General features: G+C 35.6%; 2 protein-coding genes and 2 long non-coding RNA genes across 5 annotated transcripts in view; 3 read left to right on the top strand and 1 right to left on the bottom strand.

The window, feature by feature from the left end:
- Nucleotides 1-3,829: 3,829 nt before the first annotated feature.
- Nucleotides 3,830-7,871, top strand: LOC109182038 (G patch domain-containing protein 8). 2 transcript variants are annotated; one of them, XM_019332054.1, is made up of 8 exons: nt 3,830-3,937; nt 4,465-4,553; nt 4,936-5,131; nt 5,994-6,148; nt 6,390-6,533; nt 6,644-6,747; nt 6,879-7,035; nt 7,641-7,871. In XM_019332054.1, the coding sequence occupies exons 2-8, from the start codon at nt 4,488-4,490 to the stop codon at nt 7,716-7,718; spliced, it is 900 nt and encodes a 299-aa protein (XP_019187599.1). In that variant the 5' UTR covers nt 3,830-3,937; nt 4,465-4,487; the 3' UTR covers nt 7,719-7,871. The 2 variants fall into 2 exon arrangements, with proteins under 2 accessions (XP_019187599.1, XP_019187600.1); XM_019332055.1 differs by having other exon boundaries at nt 4,460-4,553.
- Nucleotides 7,044-7,595, top strand: LOC109182041. The gene is made up of 2 exons (XR_002054321.1): nt 7,044-7,275; nt 7,422-7,595. It is a non-coding gene; the product is annotated as an uncharacterized LOC109182041 (long non-coding RNA).
- A 1,566-nt stretch (nt 7,872-9,437) lies between the features above and the next one.
- On the bottom strand, nt 9,438-17,175 carry LOC109182037 (cyprosin-like). Its single transcript, XM_019332053.1, has 14 exons — nt 17,032-17,175; nt 15,422-15,782; nt 15,280-15,340; nt 14,993-15,087; nt 14,785-14,897; nt 14,531-14,699; nt 14,345-14,384; nt 13,454-13,518; nt 13,228-13,341; nt 13,064-13,128; nt 11,214-11,361; nt 11,017-11,136; nt 9,826-9,914; nt 9,438-9,703 (listed from the first exon to the last, which is right to left on the bottom strand). The coding sequence occupies exons 2-14, from the start codon at nt 15,767-15,769 to the stop codon at nt 9,619-9,621; spliced, it is 1,512 nt and encodes a 503-aa protein (XP_019187598.1). The 5' UTR covers nt 15,770-15,782; nt 17,032-17,175; the 3' UTR covers nt 9,438-9,618.
- Nucleotides 17,176-20,721: 3,546 nt separating this feature from the next.
- LOC109182039 overlaps nt 20,722-24,008 on the top strand; it is a 10,388-nt gene continuing 7,101 nt past the window's right edge. The window contains exons 1-2 of the long non-coding RNA XR_002054320.1: nt 20,722-20,895; nt 21,569-21,570. This is a non-coding gene — a long non-coding RNA (uncharacterized LOC109182039). The remainder of the gene's footprint in view (nt 20,896-21,568; nt 21,571-24,008) is intronic.

Genomic DNA, 24,008 nt, shown 5'->3' with positions numbered 1-24,008 from the left:
CAAATCTCGGGTATTTCAAGCTCGAGTACAGTGTTCAAAACCCAAGCATTTCAAGTACTAAGTTCGTTGCAATCGAGCCAAATTTGTTTGTGGCGAAGTGTTTGATCTTCAAGTGAATTTCAAGCAAATGGTTAAGTCTACTTTAAATCAAGCAAAGAATTGGAGGATTTCTTCATGTACCCACATTATACAATTACACATTATTTTCCTTATACCGGATTTTCAATGCTAATACAATACAATGGAATTTTTCTATGTTAACAAATTGGCACGCCTAGTGGGACCGCTTTGCCTCTCATCTCTTTGCTAAGTCAGTTGCAACTGAGTTTGTTCAAATGGCTCCAAAATGGCTCCAAATAAACAAGTTAAGCAAGTTAAAATTGTTGGCTCCAAGTCCACATTGGTTGTTGGCAATATTCTCGCCAAGCTGCTCCAAGTCCACTGGCAAGGAGTAAAGTTAGGGACATGAGAACCCAAACTCTTCAAACTCTTTTAAGGGACAACCCAAGTTCACAAACTCGTGGAAGAACTATTGATGCTATGAATATTTTTCACCAGGTGTTACATGATTTCGTCAAGGCTGATGAGACCATTCCTGCTCAAGATAAATTGACTAGTGATGAAGTTGAAGATTTTTATTCTGAATTCATTTCACCTTCTATGGAGAAGGCTATTCCAAATTGGCCTCATGGTTACACTGTAATGACCACAATGACAACAAATGCTTGTCCGATAGAGGAACAGTTGGCAAACCTAATGAAAACTTTATGGGATTTGACAACCCTTGTGCTTAACCAAGAGAAAAAGATAGTTGAAATGCATAACAAGTTTGGAAATGCACTTGAGGGAGAGACAAGCTATGCCCTAGCAAAGCAACATGAAGAACACGAAGAAGTTGTTTCACTGACACAGATCCCTAGAACAAATATACAAGTCTCTAATGGTACGATCCCAATTGATCAGATGAGGGATTTCATTGTCGAAATAGTGAAGGGGAGGTTTGATGAGGGAAGTTCTTTTTATACTTATGCGAAGCCCTACTCTCAAAGAATTGAGAACTTGAAGATGCCCATAGGTTATCAACCACCTCGCTTTAAACAATTTGATAGGAAATGAAGCCCAAAGCAGCACGTGGTAAACTTCGTTTAAACATGCAATGATGTAAAAACTTATGGGGACCTATTGGTGAAACAATTTTTCCCTTTCTTAAAAGGAAACACATTTGATTGGTACACGGATTTTAATCTAGGTTCCATTGATAGTTAGGAACAAAGGAAATGCGAGTTTTTAAACCGCTTCTACAACATTAGAATAGAAGTTAGCTCGATGGAGTTAACAAACACTCGTCAGTGGAAAAATGAACATGTGCTCGCCTATATCGAGCGGTGGAAAAACTTATTAGCTATCAACTGCAAAGATAAGATAAGTGAAAGTTATGCCATTAATATATGTATCCAAGGCATGTGTTGGGAATTATGTTATATCCTTTAGGGTATTCAACCCAAGACATTTGAAGAATTGACTTTTCGTGCTCATGATATACAATTAGGCATAGTTGCAAACGGAGGACATTTGACATCAACAGGATGAAATAACCCGTTACTGGAAGTCATTTTCAAAATTCCTAAAAGGAAAATGAAAGACAAGAAATCAAGAAAGGGGGCAAACCCTTTTCTAAGTCAGAAATTAAAGAATCTATAATGTAACAGTGCCGGTGAGGGTTCAAGGAAATTCTACCGAGAAGAGAGTTGTAGAAATGCCTTCTGGAACCTTTAGGCAAACAAGGAAAAAAAAAAGAAGTTTTTCACTCTAGAAGATATGAAGGAGAAGACACATCCATTCTTGGATTCAGATGTTTCACTAATGTTTGAAGAGTTGTTGAAGTTGAAGCTTATTGAATTGCCAGAAATGAAACGACCTAATGAGGCAATGGTGGTAAATAGCCTCAATTATTGCAAGTATCATCGTTTATTGGGACATCCAATTGAGAAATGTTTTATTTTCAAAGACAAAGTCATGAGGTTAGCCCGTGAAGGAAAGATTGAGTTGACACTCTACAGCCAATGTAAACCAAATTTTAATTATGTTTAGAATGTTTGCCCCCTTGATGAAAGGATATGAGAAAGAGAGAAAGAGAGAAATATTTGTTCACCTGCAATGCTTACTAGACATAATCTAGATGATTCTTTGAAGTTTAGATTGCTTAGAATGACTTTAGCTCATAAGCTATAACTTTCACTTAGCAACTCATCAACATTCTCTTTTTCTAATTTCTTCGTTTGTGGCATTTAAGATGGTAGACATTCAAAATTTGCCATTTCGTCTTTTTTTCGCAACATGTTATTGATCTTTGGACTTCACCTAATGTCTTTAAGGTGAAAAGTACCAAATTGTCTCTAATAGAAGCTTTGTAACCTTTCTAAACATATCTTGAAGTCAAGAGTTCTTAAAAAAATGTGTCTAACAACTCCTTTGTTGAATTGGTGTACTTTTTGACTTTTCCATAAGTTAACTTGCTCAATGTTTGCATTATATATGGTCTAAGCTAGGCTTGGTTGTCAAAGTTGTTCAAAATGTGATCCTCCTTCGTCCATTTCTTTATAAGTTTATCTAAGTAATCAAGGTGAGAAACATCTAGATCTGTTAGTAATAGTGGAGTAATGTTCACCTTGCAAGTTCTAAAGGGTGCATGCAGTATTACAAATCACATTTGATTGTGTCGTACAGTTAAGTGAATCTACATTTTTATCAAATTCTGCTTGTGAATACTTTGGAATTGAACTCAAGTTTGACATTTTTTAAAAAATGCTATAAAAATCCACTACAAGTGAATAACAAAATTGTGAAAGTAACGAGATCTATCATTTGATCATGCGAACTACTACTCTGATACCAATTGTCAAAATCAAACGCTTACCACTAGACTAAAAGGTATAGCTAGTAGCAACAATGTAACTTTATTTTTGAGTTAATACCCAAAATCGTCCTCGACTATAGTGGTTTTTCTCAATTTCGTCCTAAACAACTTTGGTGACCTAATATCGTCCCAGACTTTTGTGTTTCGCTCAATTTAGTCCTCCATTTGTTATTCCGTCAAATTGGTGTTAAATTAAGGGACAATTCAGTAATGTCAATATTGATCTCTCTTTACTTTCAACTTGTGAAGTGCGAAATTCCTCTTTCTTGTACGAATTAGACCCAGATTTACTCCCGGACCTGCAAATCAAATTTTATATTCGCAGTTTTAGGAGTAATTCTGGAGTAATTCGTAAAACAAAAAGGGATTTCGCAGTTCACATGTCTATGAGTAAAGAGATGCCAATATTAAAATTACTGAATTGTTTATTTATTTAACACCAAATGGACAGAATAACAAATGAGGGACTAAATTGAGCAAAAACACAAAAATCTGGGACTAAATTGAGCGAAACACAAAAGTCTGGGACGATATTAGGTCACCAAAGTCGTTTAGGACGAAATTGAGAAAAACCACTATAGTCAAGGACGATTTTGGGTATTAACTCCTTTATTTTTTTTATACATACTTACATAGCAATCAATATCACATTTCAATGATAGAATACTAAATTTGGCCCTCCAAATCTTTGCCACCACCACGGTATAACGATTGAAGCAAAGGTGAATGTGAGGCCAAATTAAACTCAAAATTTTAAGGAAAGAAACAAACTACGGAATATTTCCAAAAAGGAAAATGATGGGTGCAAATTCAGCTCTTGAGCCCAGAAAAATTTGACCCGAACCAAAATTGCTTCCAAAGTCCAAACCCACTACTTTTAGGTGAAATAAACTTTTGTACACCCAGGTAATATTATCATAACCTCCGTATTCTTGAATCAGACCAACGCTGTGGCTTCGAGCTTCGGAGACTATTGTTGCCTGCTAATTTTCCTCAAAGCTCCATACTTTCTTCATCCTGGTAATTTCATCGCCATTTCTTTGCTTATAATTAGCATATATTTTTTTATTTAAACATTCTCTTTTGTTGTTGGCTTTAAAAACAAAAATCAATCCGTAATTGTTTAAACAGAAACCCTAATTGGAATCGGATTTTCAACAGTTAGTTTGCTCGAAATAGCGTTGTTCATTGTAACTTCTGTGTCTCGATGTATATTTGGATTCTACAGAATCCACCGAATACATGTCAACTGCTTCGATATTGTCTAATTTGTCTAATTTATACCTGGATTTGATATAGTAACCTGCACCTAGGTGGACATTCAGAAATTAAGTGAAGATTTATGGAATTTCACAAAAAAAAAAAAAAAAAAAAAATCACTGCGAAATGATAAAAGAGATTTGGCTTGATGCTTGTGTATTTGACTGTTCAAAGAAAAATGTTTGGAGAAAATTAAATTTTGATCTGGGCTTTGCTTTACTTCCTTTTTCATTCCTTCTATCTGCAGGTTCCTTAATTGTTTGTTTTGCTGTTGGTTACTAGTTTAGGTGTTTTTTAGGTCAATAAGCAAATGGAAAATAGATGGTTTAATGGTCAACTAGGGATGAATCCTGACAACCAGCAGCATGACAATGAGGTATGTGTACACACTTCTCTTGGTTTCTCAAACGTTTTTTTTATTTATTTGGCTTCTTATTTTGAGAGATAACACTGTATTTCTGTTTGTTTTTCTGTACTTAACAAAATACTAGATAAATACGGAGTATAGAATTATTGCCTGTATGTTTTTGGTGCTGGTGATACTGTCTGCACTCTAAAATGTGTCATGCTTGAACTCAACAGATATATTATGGTTAGGCAACCTCATATATTAAACCTTTGCAGTGATCTGTGTATGTTTACGTTGCCTATACAGAGATCTGTTCTAGTTTTGACTTTACATTGCATTACTCTTTGGCAATTTCCTCAAATATTGCCATTTTTTTTCATGACATCAAACTTTACTTGTCTTCTCATAGGCAGATGAGGCTTCTATCCTTGAGGATCTCACAGAGGACTTTCGCCTACCAATTGGTCACAGACCAACAGAAAATGTCGATCTAGAAAATGTTGAGCAAGCATCATTAGACAAACAGTTAACATCATCCAATGTCGGATTCAGGCTTCTCCAGAAAATGGGGTGGAAAGGAAAGGGCCTTGGAAAAAATGAGCAAGGTATAATTGTTCACAGGATGATCTGGAAAGCATTGATATGTTTATGCACATATTTGATTCCCTCCTTTATCTTGGTGTACCTTCTGTGCACTATTCAAGTGTTTCCTTTATTAGATGGCTTGGCCTGATCTGTTTTTGAGTATTTCTTATTTTCATTTTCTGTTGAGTGTTTTTAGTACATGAAAACACTGCATACAAGAACTCACAAATGCATACTCCCTCCCAACCTGACTTTGTTTCTGCAAGAATTAACTGTTTGCACTGAAGTCTATCAATTCTGGAAGGCTAACCATGCACTGAAATATGGTTCCAACTTGAGATTTTGGAGTGAGATGCAGAAATTCCATTGCCCACTATAATTCCTACTAAATTGCACACAAAACTTGTGTGCATTGATCCTTTTTTGCTTTTTTTTTTTTTTTTGTTTTTGTTTTTGTTTTTTTTTTTTTGTTTGTTTTGTTTTGTTTTTTGTTTTTTGTTTTGTTTTGTGTTTTGTGTGTGTGTGTGTGTGTGTGTGTGTGTGTGTGTGTGTGTGTGTGTGTGTGGTCTCATTTTGGTATATCAGGGGGCATGAGATTAGACCTGGGCCAAATGTCTAGAAAAGGAAGTTTTGCCAACAATGTTAAAACTCAAAGCTCTGTATTTGGATGCTATTGTTAACAACCTAATAGTTGAACAAACTTATACCAGAGGATAATATTTGTTTACAACTTAGCATTAGTTTCAAATTTCAAAATGCCATTTGTGCATGATTTTCTTGATTTCTTGTCCACTTTGCATCTAACTCTTATGGATGAGGAGAACCATATTTGGTAATTGCTTTTGTCTCTTTCTTAATTCTTTACAATCTGTTTGTTTCAAGGCATCATCGAGCCAATAAAGTCCGGGATACGAGATGCAAAATTAGGGCTTGGAAAGCAAGAGGAAGATGATTATTTTACATCAGAAGAAAACATCCAGCGAAAAAAGCTTGATATTGAGTTTGAGGAGACTGAAGAACTTGCAAAGAAACGGGAGGTATGGCTTTACATCTTTAAGGGTAACTATGTTGCATGGTAGAAAATCTGAGTTTGATACTTTACTTTTTCTGAAACATACATCTAATAACAGAAGGCAGCACATAGCATATATGTGTGTCTTTTGACGGGAATGGTATATCAATATCGAACAACAAGTTTGGGAGGTCTTGAGAATTTCGTGCAGTTTTTATTACCTGGTGGCTTCTACTGCCTGCTTCGTGCACATTATGAAAATCCAGGTTTTAGCTGAACGAGAGCAGAAAATTCAAACTGAGGTGAAGGAAATACGGAAGGTTTTCTTTTGTGACCTATGCAACAAGCAATATAAATTGGCAATGGAATTTGAAGCTCACCTAAGCTCATATGATCATAACCACAGAAAGGTAGTTTTTTCATCTTATTCATGAATCATGCAGATCTGGTTTACTCGATCAGCTTCTTGTGTGCCTTCCTCCTGTCTAAAACCTAAATATAATTCACGTTTTATATACAGCGCTTCAAGGAAATGAGAGAAATGCATGGAAGTAGCAGTCGTGATGATAGACAAAAAAGAGAGCAACAACGTCAGGAGAGAGAGATGGCAAAGTTTGCACAAATGTACTCACTTTCCCACTTCTATTTTTAAATAAATTTGCAGTGGTTTTAAAATTTCTCTCATAACCTTTTTGGATAGTAAGTACCTTTAGTTATTTGTCCAGTGATGCTCATTTCTGTGTGTCTTTAACTAGTGCTGACGCCCATAAGAAGCAGCAGGTGCAGCAGAAGCAAGAAGAGTCTGGAACCGTTCAGGCCTCCCCTGTGGTGAGAACTGCAACCGCACTTGCTGATCAAGATCAGAGGAAGACATTGAAGTTTGGATTTTCAGCAAAAGGCGGGCAATCAAAGGTATTTAGTTTCTGGAATTCAGTATTTGGAATCAAGTTATTGTTTTACTATTTCCTTTTGAGTTTACTTATATTCTCTCTTGGATGGAGTTATAGTAAAAATCTTCCTCTGGGATAAGTAGAAAACACGTAAACATGATAAAGGGAAGTAGTGACAGTGAAGAGGTGTGGGAGAGGAACAACCGAACAAGTGTTACAAGTAATAAATTTTGGCTTGTGAAGTGTTATAATCTAAGATTGGGTCAATGCCACTCAACTGGGCTATAATGCACATGGGTCAAACTAACTTTTGAAATTGGATTGGACCCTCCCGCTGAAAGGTAGACAACCGGATGAACACAAAGTAGACCCAACATGTTCTGATACTATCTTATAATCTAAGATTAGGCCAAGATCACTCAACTAGGCTATAATGCACATGGGTCAAACCACATGACTGAATCCAATCAATTAGCTAATCTAACCCATGTCCTTATAAACCCATATATTCCCTCTTATTTTATGAGTATTTCAAAGAATGATTGGAGAAATTAGTCCCTCCGTTTTTGATGATTCATTGATTAAAAATCCCTGATTCCATAATCTTTTGCTTTTGATTTGAAGCAGAACATATTTGGCAGCACAGCGAAGAAACCGAAAGTAACTGTTGCATCAGCCTTCAGCAATGAAAGTGATGAGGAATAGGGGGATGTTGGTTGTGCCTCCATGAAAGTGAAGCATGAAATTTAGCAGTCAATGAATTTTGCTGTACCATGGAGTGGCAAGGCACTGTCATTTGTAATCCGACCATATCAATCTAGTTTGAGTGACTCTAGTAGATATGTTAACCATTTCAATCGAGTGAAAATGTTTGTTTTTTTTTTTTTTTTTTTTTTTTTTTTGAAAGTGAGTGAAAATGTTTGTAGTTGTACTCAAAATATGAAATTATTGTACTTACAAAACTGCATTTCTAATGTTTTCCATTTTAATTCACGGAAAAATGCTTTTCGAGCTGAATAATATAATAAATAATAAATAATAAATTATATAAATTGCTTAATAATAATAATAATGATGATAATAATAATAATGTATTGTTATAATAATAATTACAGAGTATTAATTAAAATGAAGAAAGGCAATTTAGTAATCACAATCTAACTTTTCTTTTCACGTTCCATGGAATTGTAAATTCTCGGGAGTTTTTTGAGAGTTATTATTCTTTAAAATGGAGGAATTACGATGTCATGAACAAATAATTCCATCCATCTAAACTACAGAATTCTCCTTATCAAACACTTCATAAAATCTAAATCTAAGTTCGTACATACCGAGTACCGATGATAAATCAATTTGCATGTAATTTCAATCATGTACACTTAAACACACATCATGATTCATGAAAAACCGTCCTTATATAGAGGATAGTCGAACTTGAACCATAAATTTCTCAGTTTTTAGAATAAATATAGGTTACTTCATTATTGTCTTAGCTATACTATTTTATTGTCATGTAATAGTTTTATTTTGTCACTGTTTTTATCATCTGCATTTTTTATCTTGTCATTTCTTTATATTTGGTCATATTTGTCTCAAGCTTTTAATCACTCCACGCGCTTGATGGAGAGGATAGAATAAGTCCATCACTATGGATTATGATTCAAAATGGTGCCGTTTCTTTTAATGAAAAGAAACAGCACCCGTGTGGTCATTTCGTCCAACTAATTCTTTTTTATAAAGTACTCCGTTACATTTTATATACATTGTAGTTTTATTACAGCATAACTAAAATATCATTTTGATTCAATTAGATTTTCATTTATACAGTCAATACGTGAGACCTATTATTAAATTTCATTTTATATACAATGTAGTTTTATTACAACACCACTAAAGTATAATTCTAATTTAGCTACGATTTCATTTAGAAAATATACATTCAAATATGTGAAATTGTTATTCAGTTTCATTTTATAGATACTAATTTTATTATAGCACAACTAAAATATCATTTTAATATAACTACAATTCCATTTGACAACATACACTCAATATATGAAATTTGTTAGTGAATTTCATTTTATACATACGGCAATTACGTTACAGCACAACTAAAGTATCATTTAAATTCAATTACAGTTTCATTTAAAAATATACACTAAATATATGAGACCAGTTATTCAATTTCATTTTAGATACACTATAATTTCATTACAGCACAACTAAAATATCATTATAATTCAATTACATTTTCATTTGATAATACACTCAATATGTGAAACATGTTATTCAGTTTCATTTTAAATACACTGTAATTTTATTTTGTTATAAGCACATTATAAATACAAGAGTAGTTAAGCTACCGTTTCTTTATTTTAAAAAAACGTCATTTTTGGACCATGGTCCACATTAGCGATTTAGACCAAATTCAACCTAAATATGCAGAGATATAATATAGAAAATGCATTACATAGAGGGCTATGTAACACAACCTTAATTAAGTTCACATTCACAGTGCAATACATCCCCAAGTCTTGTAGACTCGTGTCTTAATACATTATAAACAACAGATAAACTACAGAAAGCAGATACATATAAAAAGGTATCATGCTGCTTCAGCAAAGCCCACCTGGAGATTACCATAGTCAAATACGGTGTGATATGCCCCCATGAACGCATCTCCAAGAATCCTGCAACCACAGAATGCCAAAATTTATATATTGATACACTATAATTGTGTGTATACATTATGCTTCTTCCCCAGTGTTCCACATCATAAGCTTTTCTGTTGGTAAAAGCAAAGAAAGCTTACCAGAGAGGGCCTTGAGGAGGCGGCACATCCAAAGCAAGAAAACCGCTAACACAGACCGCAGCTTTCCCTTCTCCAGTCTTGAGAATATACTGCATACACGAGGAAATATTCTAAGTCACAGATTTGATGCGGGGAGACCGAGGAATAGAGTAAACCAGCAGCATATTTCTCGATTTATTATCATTTTGGATTTATGTTGGGCGGAGGCCCGTGAAAGGCTAAGGGGGTGTTTGGTAAATGGCTGGTAGCTGATTGAGTTAGTGGATTTGACTAGTATAACATTAGCTAATTGTAAAAAAGTGTTTGGTAAATTAACTGTTAGCTGATTACATGCAAAATGACTTTCTCACAAAGGTTATCGAAAAAGCTATTTTGAGCAGTTTTTTGAATTTTAACATTTTAGAGCAATAAGTTATTAAAAAAGCTAATTAATCAAACATTCATATTGATTGTTTAACCAAGTCAAACAGCTAATAGTGGTCAAATAAGCCAAAATTGGTTGATAGGCTAATTATTTTACCAAACAGGGCCTAAGTCCAACACCAAGCGGCTAGGGGATTGTTGAGCAGGCACCAGGTGGCTAGGGCATTATTGGGCGGAGGCCTGAAAGGCCAAGTCGGGATTGTTGGGCGGAGGCCAGTGAAGGACCAAGTCCAGCACCATGTGCCTAGGGGATTATCATTGGGCGAAGGTCTGAAAGGCTAAGTCCAACATCCTGCTTCTCGAAAATGTGGTTGTATAAAGAAATAAAGTTACATCTTCGTTACTAGCTATAGCTTTAAGCGTAATAGTAAACACTTGATCTAACAAGTAGTATCAGAGCCTATTGGGCGGAGGCTTGAAGGGGCTAGCAGGTGCGCTATACCTTTTGGCATAATAGTAAGCGCTTGATCCTAACAATTTATAAGTTTGATAGGGTAATAGCTAATGATATTTATTTGAAATGATGCATTTACTTTATTTTCTTAGTAATGCCTTTTTTATTCTGCCAAATACATAGCCATGATATAGAGATGCCTTTTATGCAATGGCCCATAGCCTCTGCTTGCTGATATCACATCCAAGACTACTGATATCCTAACTGAGGCATAGTAATTGTTGTTTCTCCATGAATTGGAGCTTGCGTGTGAAGCGTTCGAGAATGCAAAATTAAACGAACGAATTAGGTTAAAAAAAAACATGCATGCATACCTGTTCCGGGGTGAGGACAAAGTCTTTATCTCCAATGACGAATGTGACATTAGGCATGCTCGAAATGCTATTGCAATCAATCACAGATTCCCCCATCGGGCTCGGTAGTTTCTCACAGAGCTGTCAAACTCGAAACATTAGATTTTTACATGTGCTGCTGCTCTTGGTGGCAGAAAATTTCATACATATATATTCACCTGATCCACATATTCGAAAACTTTCTCCTTTATTCCCTTCTGTTTTAGCTGGTTCTGCAACCAAATAACAGCCATCTCACAAGCAGTGCACAATGGGTTTGAAGTGAGATTTCCCTCGGCTTCCTTCTCGACCACCGTTTTGATGATACTGCAAGGAAATAGAACTTAAGAATTTGTCATTTGTATTTGTTGGCCCTGATGGATATATTATACCCACGACCCAATCCGGGGTAGCAACGCGGACCCGGAGCACCACAGTGGAGCCCAGGAGCAACGCGGACCTGGGGCACCACATTGGAGCCCAAGAGCAACACGGACCCGGAGCGCCACGGAGGTGCACCGACCCGACCCGAGCCACGTGGGGCTCGGGTCGGATGGCACGACCCTACCCGAGCTCGGGACCCAACCCGACCCGGTTCACCCGGGCCCGGTCAAAGTAGTGATCTAACCACCCCCCGATTTAGGGGGAGGCGGTTGGGGGGTTTAGCTTGTATAAAAACCCCCCTCCTTGTCCTAACAAAATGCATTCTATCTACATTCTACATTTATTCTACACACTTTGTCCTCAAATACTATTGTAATAGCCAATTCTACAGCATTTAATATAATATACGGTCTCACGGCCTTTACGACATCGCTTCTTGTTATTTATTTATTATTTATATTACGTTCTTATCCGGATTTATTGATTCGGGTCCACCCCGGGTTAATTAAATCCATTAGGCCCAAAATATATTGTTGTCTAAAAATTATTGGCAAAAACGTTATCACAAGCGCCGTCTGGACACAAAGAATACAAAAATTCAAAGGAAAGAAGAATGAATCCCAAACAAAGTGAGTCTCATGCTCCCAATACTCCAAGGATCAAGACTTAGCATCCTTTCCCCAAAGCATAGGAAGAGCACCACGCACACAATTCCTCAAACCAAATACCAATTTTGGTCTCACGAGTATTAGTAAAATGACAGTTTTGGTCCACATGTTTAATTCCTACCAATTTTCATCCACGGCTATTGGTTAGGTGCAAAAATTCATCACGCCGAACACCACTTTCGTTTATGACATGCTGAAATATGAAATTCTGAAGGGTATTTTCGTCTTTTTCAAATTATGATCCCAATTTGAGCATGAATAAAGGAATTTAAGTCCTAAGATCGATCCCAATTCACAGTTCTTCTCCTCAAATTAAGGTAGGATGAGGAGGAGAATTGCGAATTGGGATCAATCTTAGGACTTAAATCTCTTTAGTCATGCTCAAATTGAAATCTTAAGTAAAAAATGACGAAAATACCCTTAAAAATTTTAGATTTTGGCATGTATTAAATGGAAGGATGACCGGAGTGATGAATTTTGACACTAAAACAATAGTTGTGGATGAAAATTGGTACTAACGAAAATTGGTAGGAATTAAACATGTGGACCAAAACTATCGTTTTGTTAATATTCGTGGGACCAAAATTGGTATTTGCTCAAATTCCTCACATTGTATTGGGGACTCGGTGTATTAGGGAAAAGTATAGAACCTTATACTGTTCTAGTGCACATAGGAGTAGTGCAATAGATAGGTTTCAATAGAAAGATAGAAAGGTCGAGTCTATTGTGTAAAAGTGACTCCAACCGTTGTACTTTGAATTGTGCTCATAGTGAATTAGGCTTTTCTCCTAAGGAGAACTACCCCGTAGAATAGGGAATTTCTAAACTGCGTTAAAAGTCTCTGTGTTACAACTACTGTTTTAACACCAGTGATTGACAATCATCTAAAATTTTCAATATTCTATATTTTATACACACACATCATCAAATTAGTACCACACACTTTAAGAATTCTGCAAGGAGTGAGACATCCTAACCTTTCATGCCAAGCTCCATTAAGGAAGCATAAACCTAGTTCTGAACAAACTTGGTCTGCTTTCAGCTGCAGACCATATAAAAAATTTCGATTTCAGTTACGAGCACGAAGTTAGAAACAGGTAAATCATCGTGAAAAAGAAACTGTTCCAAGAAGGAAAAGTACCCCTGATACTAGCAGATCCCATATCATCTCTCCATACCCGGAGACTACTTCTTTACACTCGGCACTGAATACCCCTTCTGCCCCAATGGCGTAGTTGATTTCAGTCACAACAGCCTGAAATATGATGCCATTTAAGCAGTTTCGATATTAGCTAGACACAAACATAGTATTTGACATTTTTGTGTTTCCCCATATGTCAACGAGAAATGAAGAACATTGAACATACAGTTGGACCGGTAAGCAAAGATGTTCCGGAATCCACAATGGCAGCACAACCACCTTCGCAATAACCTGAAATAGAAAAGATAATTGCCAATGTAAAAACACAAGAAACAATTTGGATATTCTTGAGAGGGACATGGTTAACCCTCACCCTTCAACTCCCCAAAATAATACTCTATCCGTCCCATTTTATGTGTCTGGTTGGGTTAACGAAACTTGACTAAAGTCAGTTATAATTCAATTTTTTTATAAGAGTTAATCAACATTTTGGTCCCACAATTATTTCTCAACTGTCAATGTAATCCACAATTTTCAAATTCAATCAATTTGATCCTCGAATTGTTTACAATTTCGTCAATTAAACCCTTTTAGGGACCAAGATGGTGATTTCCAACTTTTTAAAATTTTGTCAATTTGATCCCTGGAAGGGTATAATTGACAAAATTTTAAACAATTCGAGGATCAAACTGGTTGAAATTGTAAACTATGGACTACATTGACAGTTGGGAAACAGTTGAGGGATCAAAATGTTGATTTCCCCTATACAACATTTATATATTTAAAAACTAGACTAAAATACTATCAAATACAACAAATCAAATTTAAAAATAAGTGAAAAATACTAAAAAAATTATATAAAGAAAAAATAGTTGATTTGACTAATGAATAGTAAATAGGACAGATAAAATGAGACAGGGGGAATAATAACCATAACCAGTAATTCCCTAAATTTTAGAATTTATTTAATCATAAGCTGGATTGTGTAGAAGTAGAACATAGATTACACAAACAATATAAAAAAAATGTAGGGACTATGTTAACATGAGCAATGAGGAAAAGCTGCAAGTATTTATGAAATTCAAGAAACGAAGAAATGGAGAATGCTGCCTCTCACCAGTTGAGCTGTTTCCAATTAGAAAATCTCCCAAGTCAATCTGGAAGCAGAAGATAAAGGAGAATAGATGAAGAATAACGCAATATGAACAGATCGTATTCTACCTGTCCCCAATTAGAAAGAACACAAATGGAAAATAGCAAAACGAAAAAGGAAAAGAAGAAAACAAAAACATTCATCGTGTACCTGCCAATAACCCTTCTGTGTGACGGGGACATAGGTATGTTCTCCCTTGAAGTGGTTTGGATCAACACCGCCAAAAACAAGTTCGCCTCCCACTTCAGCGTTTGGATCACGGTTAAGCCAGAAAGAGAACACCGGCTCATCTACAAGGCCTTGTTCGACCATGTTGTACCTACATACTCATAATTGGTTCAGACGTGAAGATTTGTGAAGTTAAGAAGAAAAGAAAGTTTCATGTAATTCCAGGCTCCGATTACCAGACAGGCACGACATTTTCAACAGAAATTTCCTGGAAGCCCAGCCCAAGTATCCCATCAAACTTGGCAATTATAAACGTAAGACTGGGTTCACTTGTAGTCTCGATAAAGACCTGGAAAGGGAGGGAGGGAACCATTAGGGGTCTATGGGAAGAGAAGAGAAGAGCTGAGCCATCCAATGCATAAACCAAAGTAAACAAAAATCCACCTGATCTTTGACAAGAAGGTCACCAAGTTGAACATCATCTTGACTAAGAAAGCCAGAAATGGATCCAGATCCATACGTGATTGAACAAGACTTTCCTGAAACAAAAGGTAAAATTAAAAGGAAGTCCTGATCACGGTTATAATTCAGTCATCTGGCTCTGATACCATGTTATAATACAAACCAGACTAAAAGACTGAATCCAATCAATTAGCTAGTCTAATCCATGGCCTTATAAACCCATATATATAAGCATAAAAAGGAACATTTCTCCACAAATAAATTGTTACCTATCTGGGTATATGTACTGGACTTGCTTGACTTGTACTTTGAATGGAAATAGCAAGCAATCTGCAAAGTAACTTAAGATCATCAAAAAAGAGTTGTGGGGCTATAAAACGGGAATTAGAACTACACGCGAGCAGGGCTTACAGATAAGTAGCATTTCGACGATGGAACCCAGAGATTAGAACTGCCAGTGTCAAATACAACGGTGAAGTTCTGAGGGGGCGAACCGATACTAATCTCGCCATAATACTGGGCATCCAAATAGTTATTCAGAGAGACGATGCCTTCATCTGAGTCACCTAGCTTCTTGTTCACACCCTTCCCATATTTGCCTCCCAATCTAGCTCCTTTTGCCGCTTTTATGCTTTCAAGATCCAAAGGTCTCTTCTTCAAACCAACTCGAAGTAAATTGGTATCAGAGTAAGCAGCCGGAAGAGCAGTACACACAACAGCCCACAAAAGGAAAGCGGCACACAGATACTTCCTTCCCATTTTCCACAGTTTCCTGTAAACAACAAAACGAAGGATCAAACAAAACCAACTAATTTCGATAATTCTGGAAATGTTCGTTTGATGTTGATTAGCATTTTAGCATTAGGCATACATTGAATGGATAATTGGCTCTAAGAAGAGACACTTCTCATTTCACTACCACTTGCTACCGGGATATAATTTTCTTGGACAGGATAACGTGTAACTATATTATTAGGGCTCTGTATTCTAGTCATACTAGAATTTCTTCTCCCTCTCCCGGTGTTATTGTGAATCTACCTTTTATCATCCTCATCTTAAGACTCTTTGTATTCTTATAAATACATCTCTTCCTGTACTTTATTAATTAAGTTATTCAATAATAAAATTCTTCTTAGAATTATTGTTCTCATCTGGTATTAGAATACTTAACCATCCATGGCTCTTCCTATTAGCTGCAAATTGGATTGTTCAATAATAAAATTCTAGAATTATTGTTCCCATCTATATGAACCGCTTGAGAACCCCTTAAATATTAACAAATATACTCATATAGCCTTAATGAAACACCATTTTTTAACTCGATCAGCTATATCTTCTCCCAAAAGGGAGAATCTCCAACCTCAAGGGCCCCACACCCTAGCCTAAAAGAGCATGTAGCCTTAAAGAAACACCATTTTTTTACTCGATCAGTTATATCTTCTCCCAAAAGGGAGAATCTCCAACCTCAAGGGCCCCACACCCCGGCCTGAAAGAACATTTGGAAGGATGTAAATCATGATGACTTAGCAAACAGGGCCAAATGTCTGAGGTGGACATAATTCCCACACTCTCCTTCAAAGTTGGAACCTCGGACTCTTCTTCCAAATAGACAAATAGTGCTTACTAAACTATGAACTATTGAGTTAAGTCCGTGTGCAACATCGTACATAACTACTTCTCGTTTGTATGGAGAAATTGGTAGAAGACAAAGTAAAACCCATCAGTTTATCTACCCAGAAAATTAGTGTCAAGAATCAAAGTTTCAAATTTTCAACTCTCAAGGTACCGAAATAGTGTCATTAACATGGGCACAGAGTAATCTAGAACAAACTACTCAGTTCAAATAATCTTTTTTCTTTTTCTCAGTACAAGAAGACAGTCAACGACGAAATAGCAGCGCAAACTTGTTAAGAACCTATGATCATTAACAAGTTATGAAACCCATATGATTATCCATTCATCGGCATGGATTTAGCAGATAAATTATCAAGATCGTCAAGACTAGAGGGTTGAGGACAAACCTTGACCTTGCACAGATGATGAAGATGGCGCAGAAGGGTCAACAGAGAGAAAAGAGGAGCACAAATAACAGAGTCTTGAGAAGTGTGAAGATATATATAGAGAGAGAGAGGGAGAGTAGAGTAGAGGTAAGTGTCAGGGCACACTATACAAGTGTGAAGATGGCATGGTAGGATATGGAGAAGCTGGGGACCACATGCCATTCGGCGCGTGTACGTAGTGTTGAATGTAAGGGCAGGTTGGTAGGTGGAGATAAAGAGAATGGTGCTGCATGCAACATCCTGCCTAACTTCTGCAGTTGTGCAATCCGCTTTTAGCCGTCAATGTACGATTTGTTTTTTTTTTTTGGGAAAATGACATTTTTTCCCGCTTTGTTATATACTTATAGCACTTTTTTCCCCTAAATGATTTAAGTGGCAGTTTTCCTCTTGATATATTAAATAGACATATTTATCCTTAAAATAAATATTTCATTTATTTTTCTTCTCCAACAAATTATAACCATGATTTGAAAAAATAAAATATATTAAGTGTTGAATTTAGAATATTTTAAAAATAAAAAAATAAAATAAAATTTTAAAAGAAAGTTTGAACCAACCATTCAAATTGGATCCAAAATCGTGAACCGACGGTTCAAAATAAAACTCAAATCGCGATTATATATACTTATATGTGAGAGTCAATATAAATGCGGAAAAAAACATACACTATTTGTAAATATTATAATTTTAATTTAAGCTATTGCTAGTTGTTGTTCCGATTGATTTGAACCTCCGGTTCACGGTTCAGGATCCATTTTTTTCCAGTTCACGATTTTAATAAACGGAAACCCAAATATTGGGTTATGTTATGAATCATAATCGAAATTTTTTAATTTGATTGCTATAGCGTTTGGTTCAGTTCGAACCGAACCGTGGTCATCCCTACGTATAAGCAATAATTTGTTGAAGAAGAGAAATAAATAAAATATTTGTTTTAAGGGTAGAAATGTCCATTTAATATTATCAGGCCGTCACTTCTATAATTATTGAGGGGGCAAATGTGAGTGCATGAATAACTCAAGGGGAAAAAGTGCTATAAGCATATAATACAGGGGGAAAAAGTGTCATTTTCCCTTTTTTTTTTTTTTTTTTTTTAAACTAACAACTTTTTAAATTCAAATTGAACTACAAATTGTTGACAATAACTTATGGAGAGATACAAATTCACCCTTGATGCACAGACATAGAACATGCTTCCCTAGCTAGGTTATCGGTAACTCTATTCGCAATACGACTAACATGAGAGATAGCTACATGCATAAATGAGTATAGTAAATCTTTAACATCAAGGAGCACTAAGTCAAAAGAAATGCATCCTCATCATGATTTAAACTTTGAATAATCTGGAGTGCATCACATTCTACTTGAACATGATTGAAGTCGTGTCTTTTTATCCAGCTCAATGCTTCCCTGTTGGCCATTGGTCATAGCTTCGGCTTCCCTTAGGGTGAACACTCCCTTCCATGGAATGCTTGATGTTGCGACAACAAATTCAAAAGGGAGATTTGGGCTTGAATATTTGGGCTGAGATTTTAGATCAAATGTTGGGCTAGGTTTAGGCAATTCAAAAATCTGATTTTTTTAGATAAAATAGGTTATATTGAGTTTGGGCTCAAATCTAGGTTTAAAATAAATAGTATAAGGATCACATGTTCGTCTTAGATAGATTTTTTGAGTTCAAAATTTTGATATAAAGTATATAATATAAGGTTTATAAAATCATGAGTAACCTTATTCGAAGGTCCTACTTTACCTCTCGAATATTTAAGACTCGTATGAACTTGTCCTTAGTTCATTTCGATCATTCCTAACTCGTGTCTTAGAGCTGAAAATTGACTATCACTCAGAGCCTTAGTCAGGATGTCAGCAAGCTGATTATCTGTGTTAACATATTCAAACACAATATCATTCTTCTCAACATGGTCTCGGATGAAGTGATATTTGATGTCAATATGTTTATTCCTCGAGTGTAGCACTAGATTATGGGTGATGACAATCGCACTAGTGTTATCACACTTGTGCTTACTTCTTTAGCTTCAACACCATAATCCTTGAGTTGTTGTATCATCCAATTAATCTGCGCACAACAACTTCTGATTGCTATGTACTCCGCTTCAGCAGTACTTGTAGCTATGGAATTTTATTTTTTGTTGAATCACAAAACGAGCCTACCTCCTAGAAATTTACAAGTCCCAGAGGTGCTCTTTCGGTCTATCTTGCATCCTGCAAAATCTGCATCCGAAAAGCCAACTAGCTCGAAGGATCCACCTCTCGAAAACTAAGGCCAACGCTTTGCGTACCTTTGAGATATCTTAGGATCTTCTTAGCCGCTACGAGGTAACTCTCTTTTGGATTGGCCTGAAATCTAGCACAAACTCCAACTGCAAACGAGATGTCAGGTCTACTGGTTGTTAAGTACAATAGAGAGCTAATTATACCTCAGTATTTGGATTGATCTACATTTTTCCCTTCGTTGTCAATGTTCATTCGCAATGAGCTGTTCATAGGAATCTTAACCGATACTTTCCATCAACTCCAAACTTCTTGATGAGTTCCTTGGTGTATTTGGTTTGGTTGATGAAGATTCCTTCATTGTCTTGTTTAACTTGCAAACCCAAGAAGTAGTTTAGTTCTCTCATCATGCTGATCTCAAACTTGCCCTGCATGAGCTTACAGAACTTCTCATAAGGGGTTGACTGGTGTTTCCAAAGATGATGTCATCAACGTAGATTTGCACCAATAAAATATGATCTCCATCCTTGATTCGGAAGAGGGTTTTATCAACTTGTCTTTTCGTGAATCCACAATTGATTAGGAAACACGAGAGGGTGTCATACCAAGCTTTTTGCGCTTGTTTCAATCCATACAAGGCCTTTTTTTAGCTTGTAGACATTGTCCCTACCCAAATCTGTTTGAAAACCTGGAGGTTGCTCTACATACACGTCTTCTTCCAACAAACCATTTAAGAATGCGCTCTTGACATCCATTTAGACGACCATGAATTCCTTGTACGCGGCAAATGCTAGGAAAATCCTTATTGCTTCCTATCACTACTAAAAAACATGGCTATAATGACGGACGGGTTCCGTCGCAATTAGTCACAGTTTCGACGGAAAAGAGAAATTGCGACATACTTTGCGACAAAACGTGATCGTTGCATCAGGTTGAATCGCAACTGCTCAGTTGCTACTGTTTGTCGCAATTAATTATTATCACCGATGACAATATTTTTGTCTCAATATATTTTAATTTTTTCGTCATTTGTAATCGAAATCAGTCGCATTAGTTTGTCGCGAGGTGTCGCAAATAATACTTTTATTCGTCGCAATTATGCTTATTAGTCTGTCGTTTGTATCAATTTTTTGTCATAATTGATTTTACAATCGTTGCAAATACTTGTTCATATTCGTCGTCGTTTCCAAATTTTTGTCGAAATGTATGTCACAATTTTATTAATTTTAAATGTTATTCGTCAAATCGTATGTCGCAATTGTTGTTATATGTTTGTCGTTGTAATATGCCGCAAATTTTTTAAATATAATTTTGTTTGTCGCAATTATATGTCAATGTCAATTGTGTCGTAGTTAATATTATAATATATTATAATAATTGTATTTTACGTCGTAGTGTTCGTCACAATGTTTGTCGTAAATCACATCATTCAAACTAGTATAATTTATAATTTTCCTATCACAAATCTTATGCATACAAAATAAGTATCACCCAATATAAAATAGTAAATTCAATTCATCATAGATATAATTAGTTTAATACAAATAGGCTTCATCGCTCAAAAACAACAAAAAAAACCACTAATATTGTGGGGTTGCTAAGTGATATCTAGGGGTGTGCAAACTTCGGATAATTTTCGGTTAACCTACCGAACCGACAAAGTTCGGTTAACCGTTTTCGAACCGAACTTTTTCGGTTCGGTTAATGGTTAAAGGAATTTTAAAACTTCGGTTAACGGTTAATTCGGTTCGAAAGGTCGGTTAACCAAATTAACCGAACGGTTAACCGAAGTTTTTAATATATATATAAATAATAATATAAATATAAATATTAATTTGAAGTTATGGATGTTTGGAGTTTATAATTCATGTTTTTAATATTTTGTTATGAATTTATTATGATATTTATTTTATTTTAATTGAATTTATTATTTTAGGTGTTATTTTTAGAATTTTAAATTTTAGCTTTAAAAGTTCGGTTAATCGATTAACCGACCGATTAACCGAAAAAAATTTCGGTTCGGTGAATTCGGTAGAGCAAACTTCGGTTTGGTTAAAGCTTAAAGGAAAAAAACTTTCGGTTAATTCGGTTCGGTTAACCGAACGGTTAACCGATTGAACACCCCTAGTGATATCCTCCTCTAAATTGGAGTTAAGAGTTGTTAGCTAACATCATACTAATATACAAAACATAAATCCCAATGGACAAGCTAATCCAAAAAGTATGTTGGGATAGTTTAGCTTGTCAAAGTTGTAACAAAAAAAAGTAGTTGATGTTAGCTTTGTACATGCATAATCACAAAATACTATGTGCTGCAGCAGATTAGCAACATACTAAATTATCATATATGGTGCTTCCAACTCATCATGTCCATCACCATCCCTATCATCATGTCTATCACCACCCGTATTACTTTCGGTTTCTTGACAATCATTTTGTGAAGTGTTTGGATTATCACTACTTGATGATGGTAGAACATTGTTTCAAAATGCACTATCCATAGGATGATAGCCTAAAGAAGATAACATACCAAGGAGTTGTTCTGACAACCATTTCTTGAAAAGCTCTTGTAATGCCTCATTTGCTACATTAAGTACATTAGTAGTTGTGGATCTTTGGGTTGAACTTTCACATAGAATAGACTTTCGGTTCTCACGAGCTCCAAAATCATACAAATGGGAGCGATTGATATCACCAATTGCATATTTCCATGCAGCAACATCAAATATCACTTGAGAAGAAGAATCACAACCATGTTTCTCTTTCAAAGCTGTGTCATATTTCTCCTACACCAAACCATATTTTTTATTTATAAAATTAGAAACTAATATAAGCCTCATATAACTAAGAAAAAAAAAAAAAAACCTTAAGTAACTAAAAGAAGAATAATACTTCTAATACTTACACTGATAGATTTTGATTTTCCATCCACAAATTGGCCACCATTTTTCTTACGAGTATGAGTTGCATTGAAGATTTCTAGTTGGGATAGTTCTCGTCCTAGTGATTTAGCCTAGCAATTATTGAAACAATTTATTATTAGGATAAAAAAAATTAATTAAAATAGTGAAAAAACACCATACCATCTTATGCTTATGTTTAACAAAAGAACATGAACCAGCAGCATGTTTGGTGACACTTCCTTCCTTTAGTGTGTTGCGATTTTTTGTAGCCTTAGCAGATTTCTTCATCCATTCCTGTTTGGACCAAATATTGTCCAAAAATAAAATTCCAAACTGGTTGCGGTATCCAACTTTCTCTATGTTCTTTTACTTTTTCCCAGTTAGCATTTGGATCATAGGGGTTAATGCCAGCATTAGTGCATGCATTTTTTCTTCATCTACTAATAGCATCCCTAAACCCCTTATTAGCTTTGGCATGTTAGATATATTAGGAGTGTATGTGGATACAGTTAGTCTTACCTTTCTAGTAGCTTATTGTATACGATGTTAACGTTGATGTATTACTGTAAACCTGGGACTGTACATTTAATCAATAACAAACTCACATTTGGTATCATATTGTGATAGGATTTCCCCTAATTTCTCTCCTTCTCTCTCGATGGGCACTCATTCTTCTGAGCACACCGTGAGTACTGCCACCGTGCCTACTCCGGCAACCACCCCAAACCATCTCACATCCGCTCATCATTTCGTGTCGATCAAACTGACGACACGGAATTACCTCTTCTGGCGTACAAAGCTCATCCCTTTATATTTTTCCTAACATTTAAAAAAATACGATTATATATCTTATGCTAAATGCTAAATAAAAAGAGAATATTGTTGTTGAAAATGTAATGAAATGCATCAAATGTTTGTTAAATAAATTAACACTATTACCTGAAATTTTGCCCATAAAGCAGCTTTTGTATCATCAAAAAAATTGAGCCCAAGTTGGCCAAGGATCATTAAAATTTGATTTCGCCATGCTTCAAGTGGAAAGCGTTGATTTTCTCCATACAATATGGGCAAGACAATCGTCCATGGGTACCCCATCCAAATAGCATGTCATAAGCTGGAAAGTCATTAATTGTCCAAAATAAAGCAGCACGCATTTGAAAATTATATTTCCTATGTGCATCAAAAGTTTCTACCCCCATAGTCCATAAATCTATCAACTCATCCACTAAAGGTCTTAAAAATATATCAATATGCTTTCCAGGACTATTGGGGCCTGGAATGATCATATTCAAAAATAAATATGGCTACTTCATGCACATCCATGGTGGTAAGTTATACACTGTAATAATAACTGGCCAACATGAGTATGGTTTTGCACTAGGTCCAAATGGACAAAACCCATCTGCACATAAACCAAGTCTTACATTTCTTATTTCAAGTGCAAATTCTTGATGAGTACGATTGAAATGTTGCCATGCTTCACCATAAACAGGATGCCTTAATTCTCATTCTGGACTTCGGTTAAATTCATGTCATGTCATATGCTTTGTTGTTTTCTTAGACATATAAAGTCTTTGTAACCTTGGTATAAGTGGCAAATACCTCAAATTCTTAAAAGGTACCCCTTTTTGTACTAGTTGATTTCACAGGTTTATACCGAGGATGACCACCCAAAGAACACTCTGTTAATATCTCTGCTTCTTTATAAAACAACATACAATTGTTTTGACATGCATGAATTTTTTTTTATAACCAAGTCCCAATTTTCTCATCATCTTTTTATTCTTATAGAAATTTTTTGGA

The sequence above is a fragment of the Ipomoea nil genome, unplaced genomic scaffold (genome assembly GCF_001879475.1).
Source record: "Ipomoea nil cultivar Tokyo-kokei standard unplaced genomic scaffold, Asagao_1.1 scaffold1043, whole genome shotgun sequence".
Classification (NCBI taxonomy): Eukaryota; Viridiplantae; Streptophyta; class Magnoliopsida; order Solanales; family Convolvulaceae; genus Ipomoea; species Ipomoea nil.
This window is presented reverse-complemented; position numbering and strand designations above follow the sequence as displayed.

What these genes read in the sequence shown, in the direction of transcription:
- LOC109182037 (XM_019332053.1), bottom strand. Translation starts at nt 15,769, where the DNA reads ATGGGAAGGAAGTATCTGTGTGCCGCTTTCCTTTTGTGGGCTGTTGTG. An exon ending in CGTCGAAATGCTACTTATCT is followed by an intron (nt 15,341 to 15,421) that starts GTAAGCCCTGCT and finishes GTTACTTTGCAG; the next exon opens with ATTGCTTGCTATTTCCATTC. An exon ending in GGGATCTGCTAGTATCAGGG is followed by an intron (nt 13,129 to 13,227) that starts GTACTTTTCCTT and finishes TATGGTCTGCAG; the next exon opens with CTGAAAGCAGACCAAGTTTG.
- LOC109182038 (XM_019332054.1), top strand. Translation starts at nt 4,488, where the DNA reads ATGGAAAATAGATGGTTTAATGGTCAACTAGGGATGAATCCTGACAAC. An exon ending in AACTTGCAAAGAAACGGGAG is followed by an intron (nt 6,149 to 6,389) that starts GTATGGCTTTAC and finishes ATGAAAATCCAG; the next exon opens with GTTTTAGCTGAACGAGAGCA. An exon ending in ATGGCAAAGTTTGCACAAAT is followed by an intron (nt 6,748 to 6,878) that starts GTACTCACTTTC and finishes GTCTTTAACTAG; the next exon opens with TGCTGACGCCCATAAGAAGC.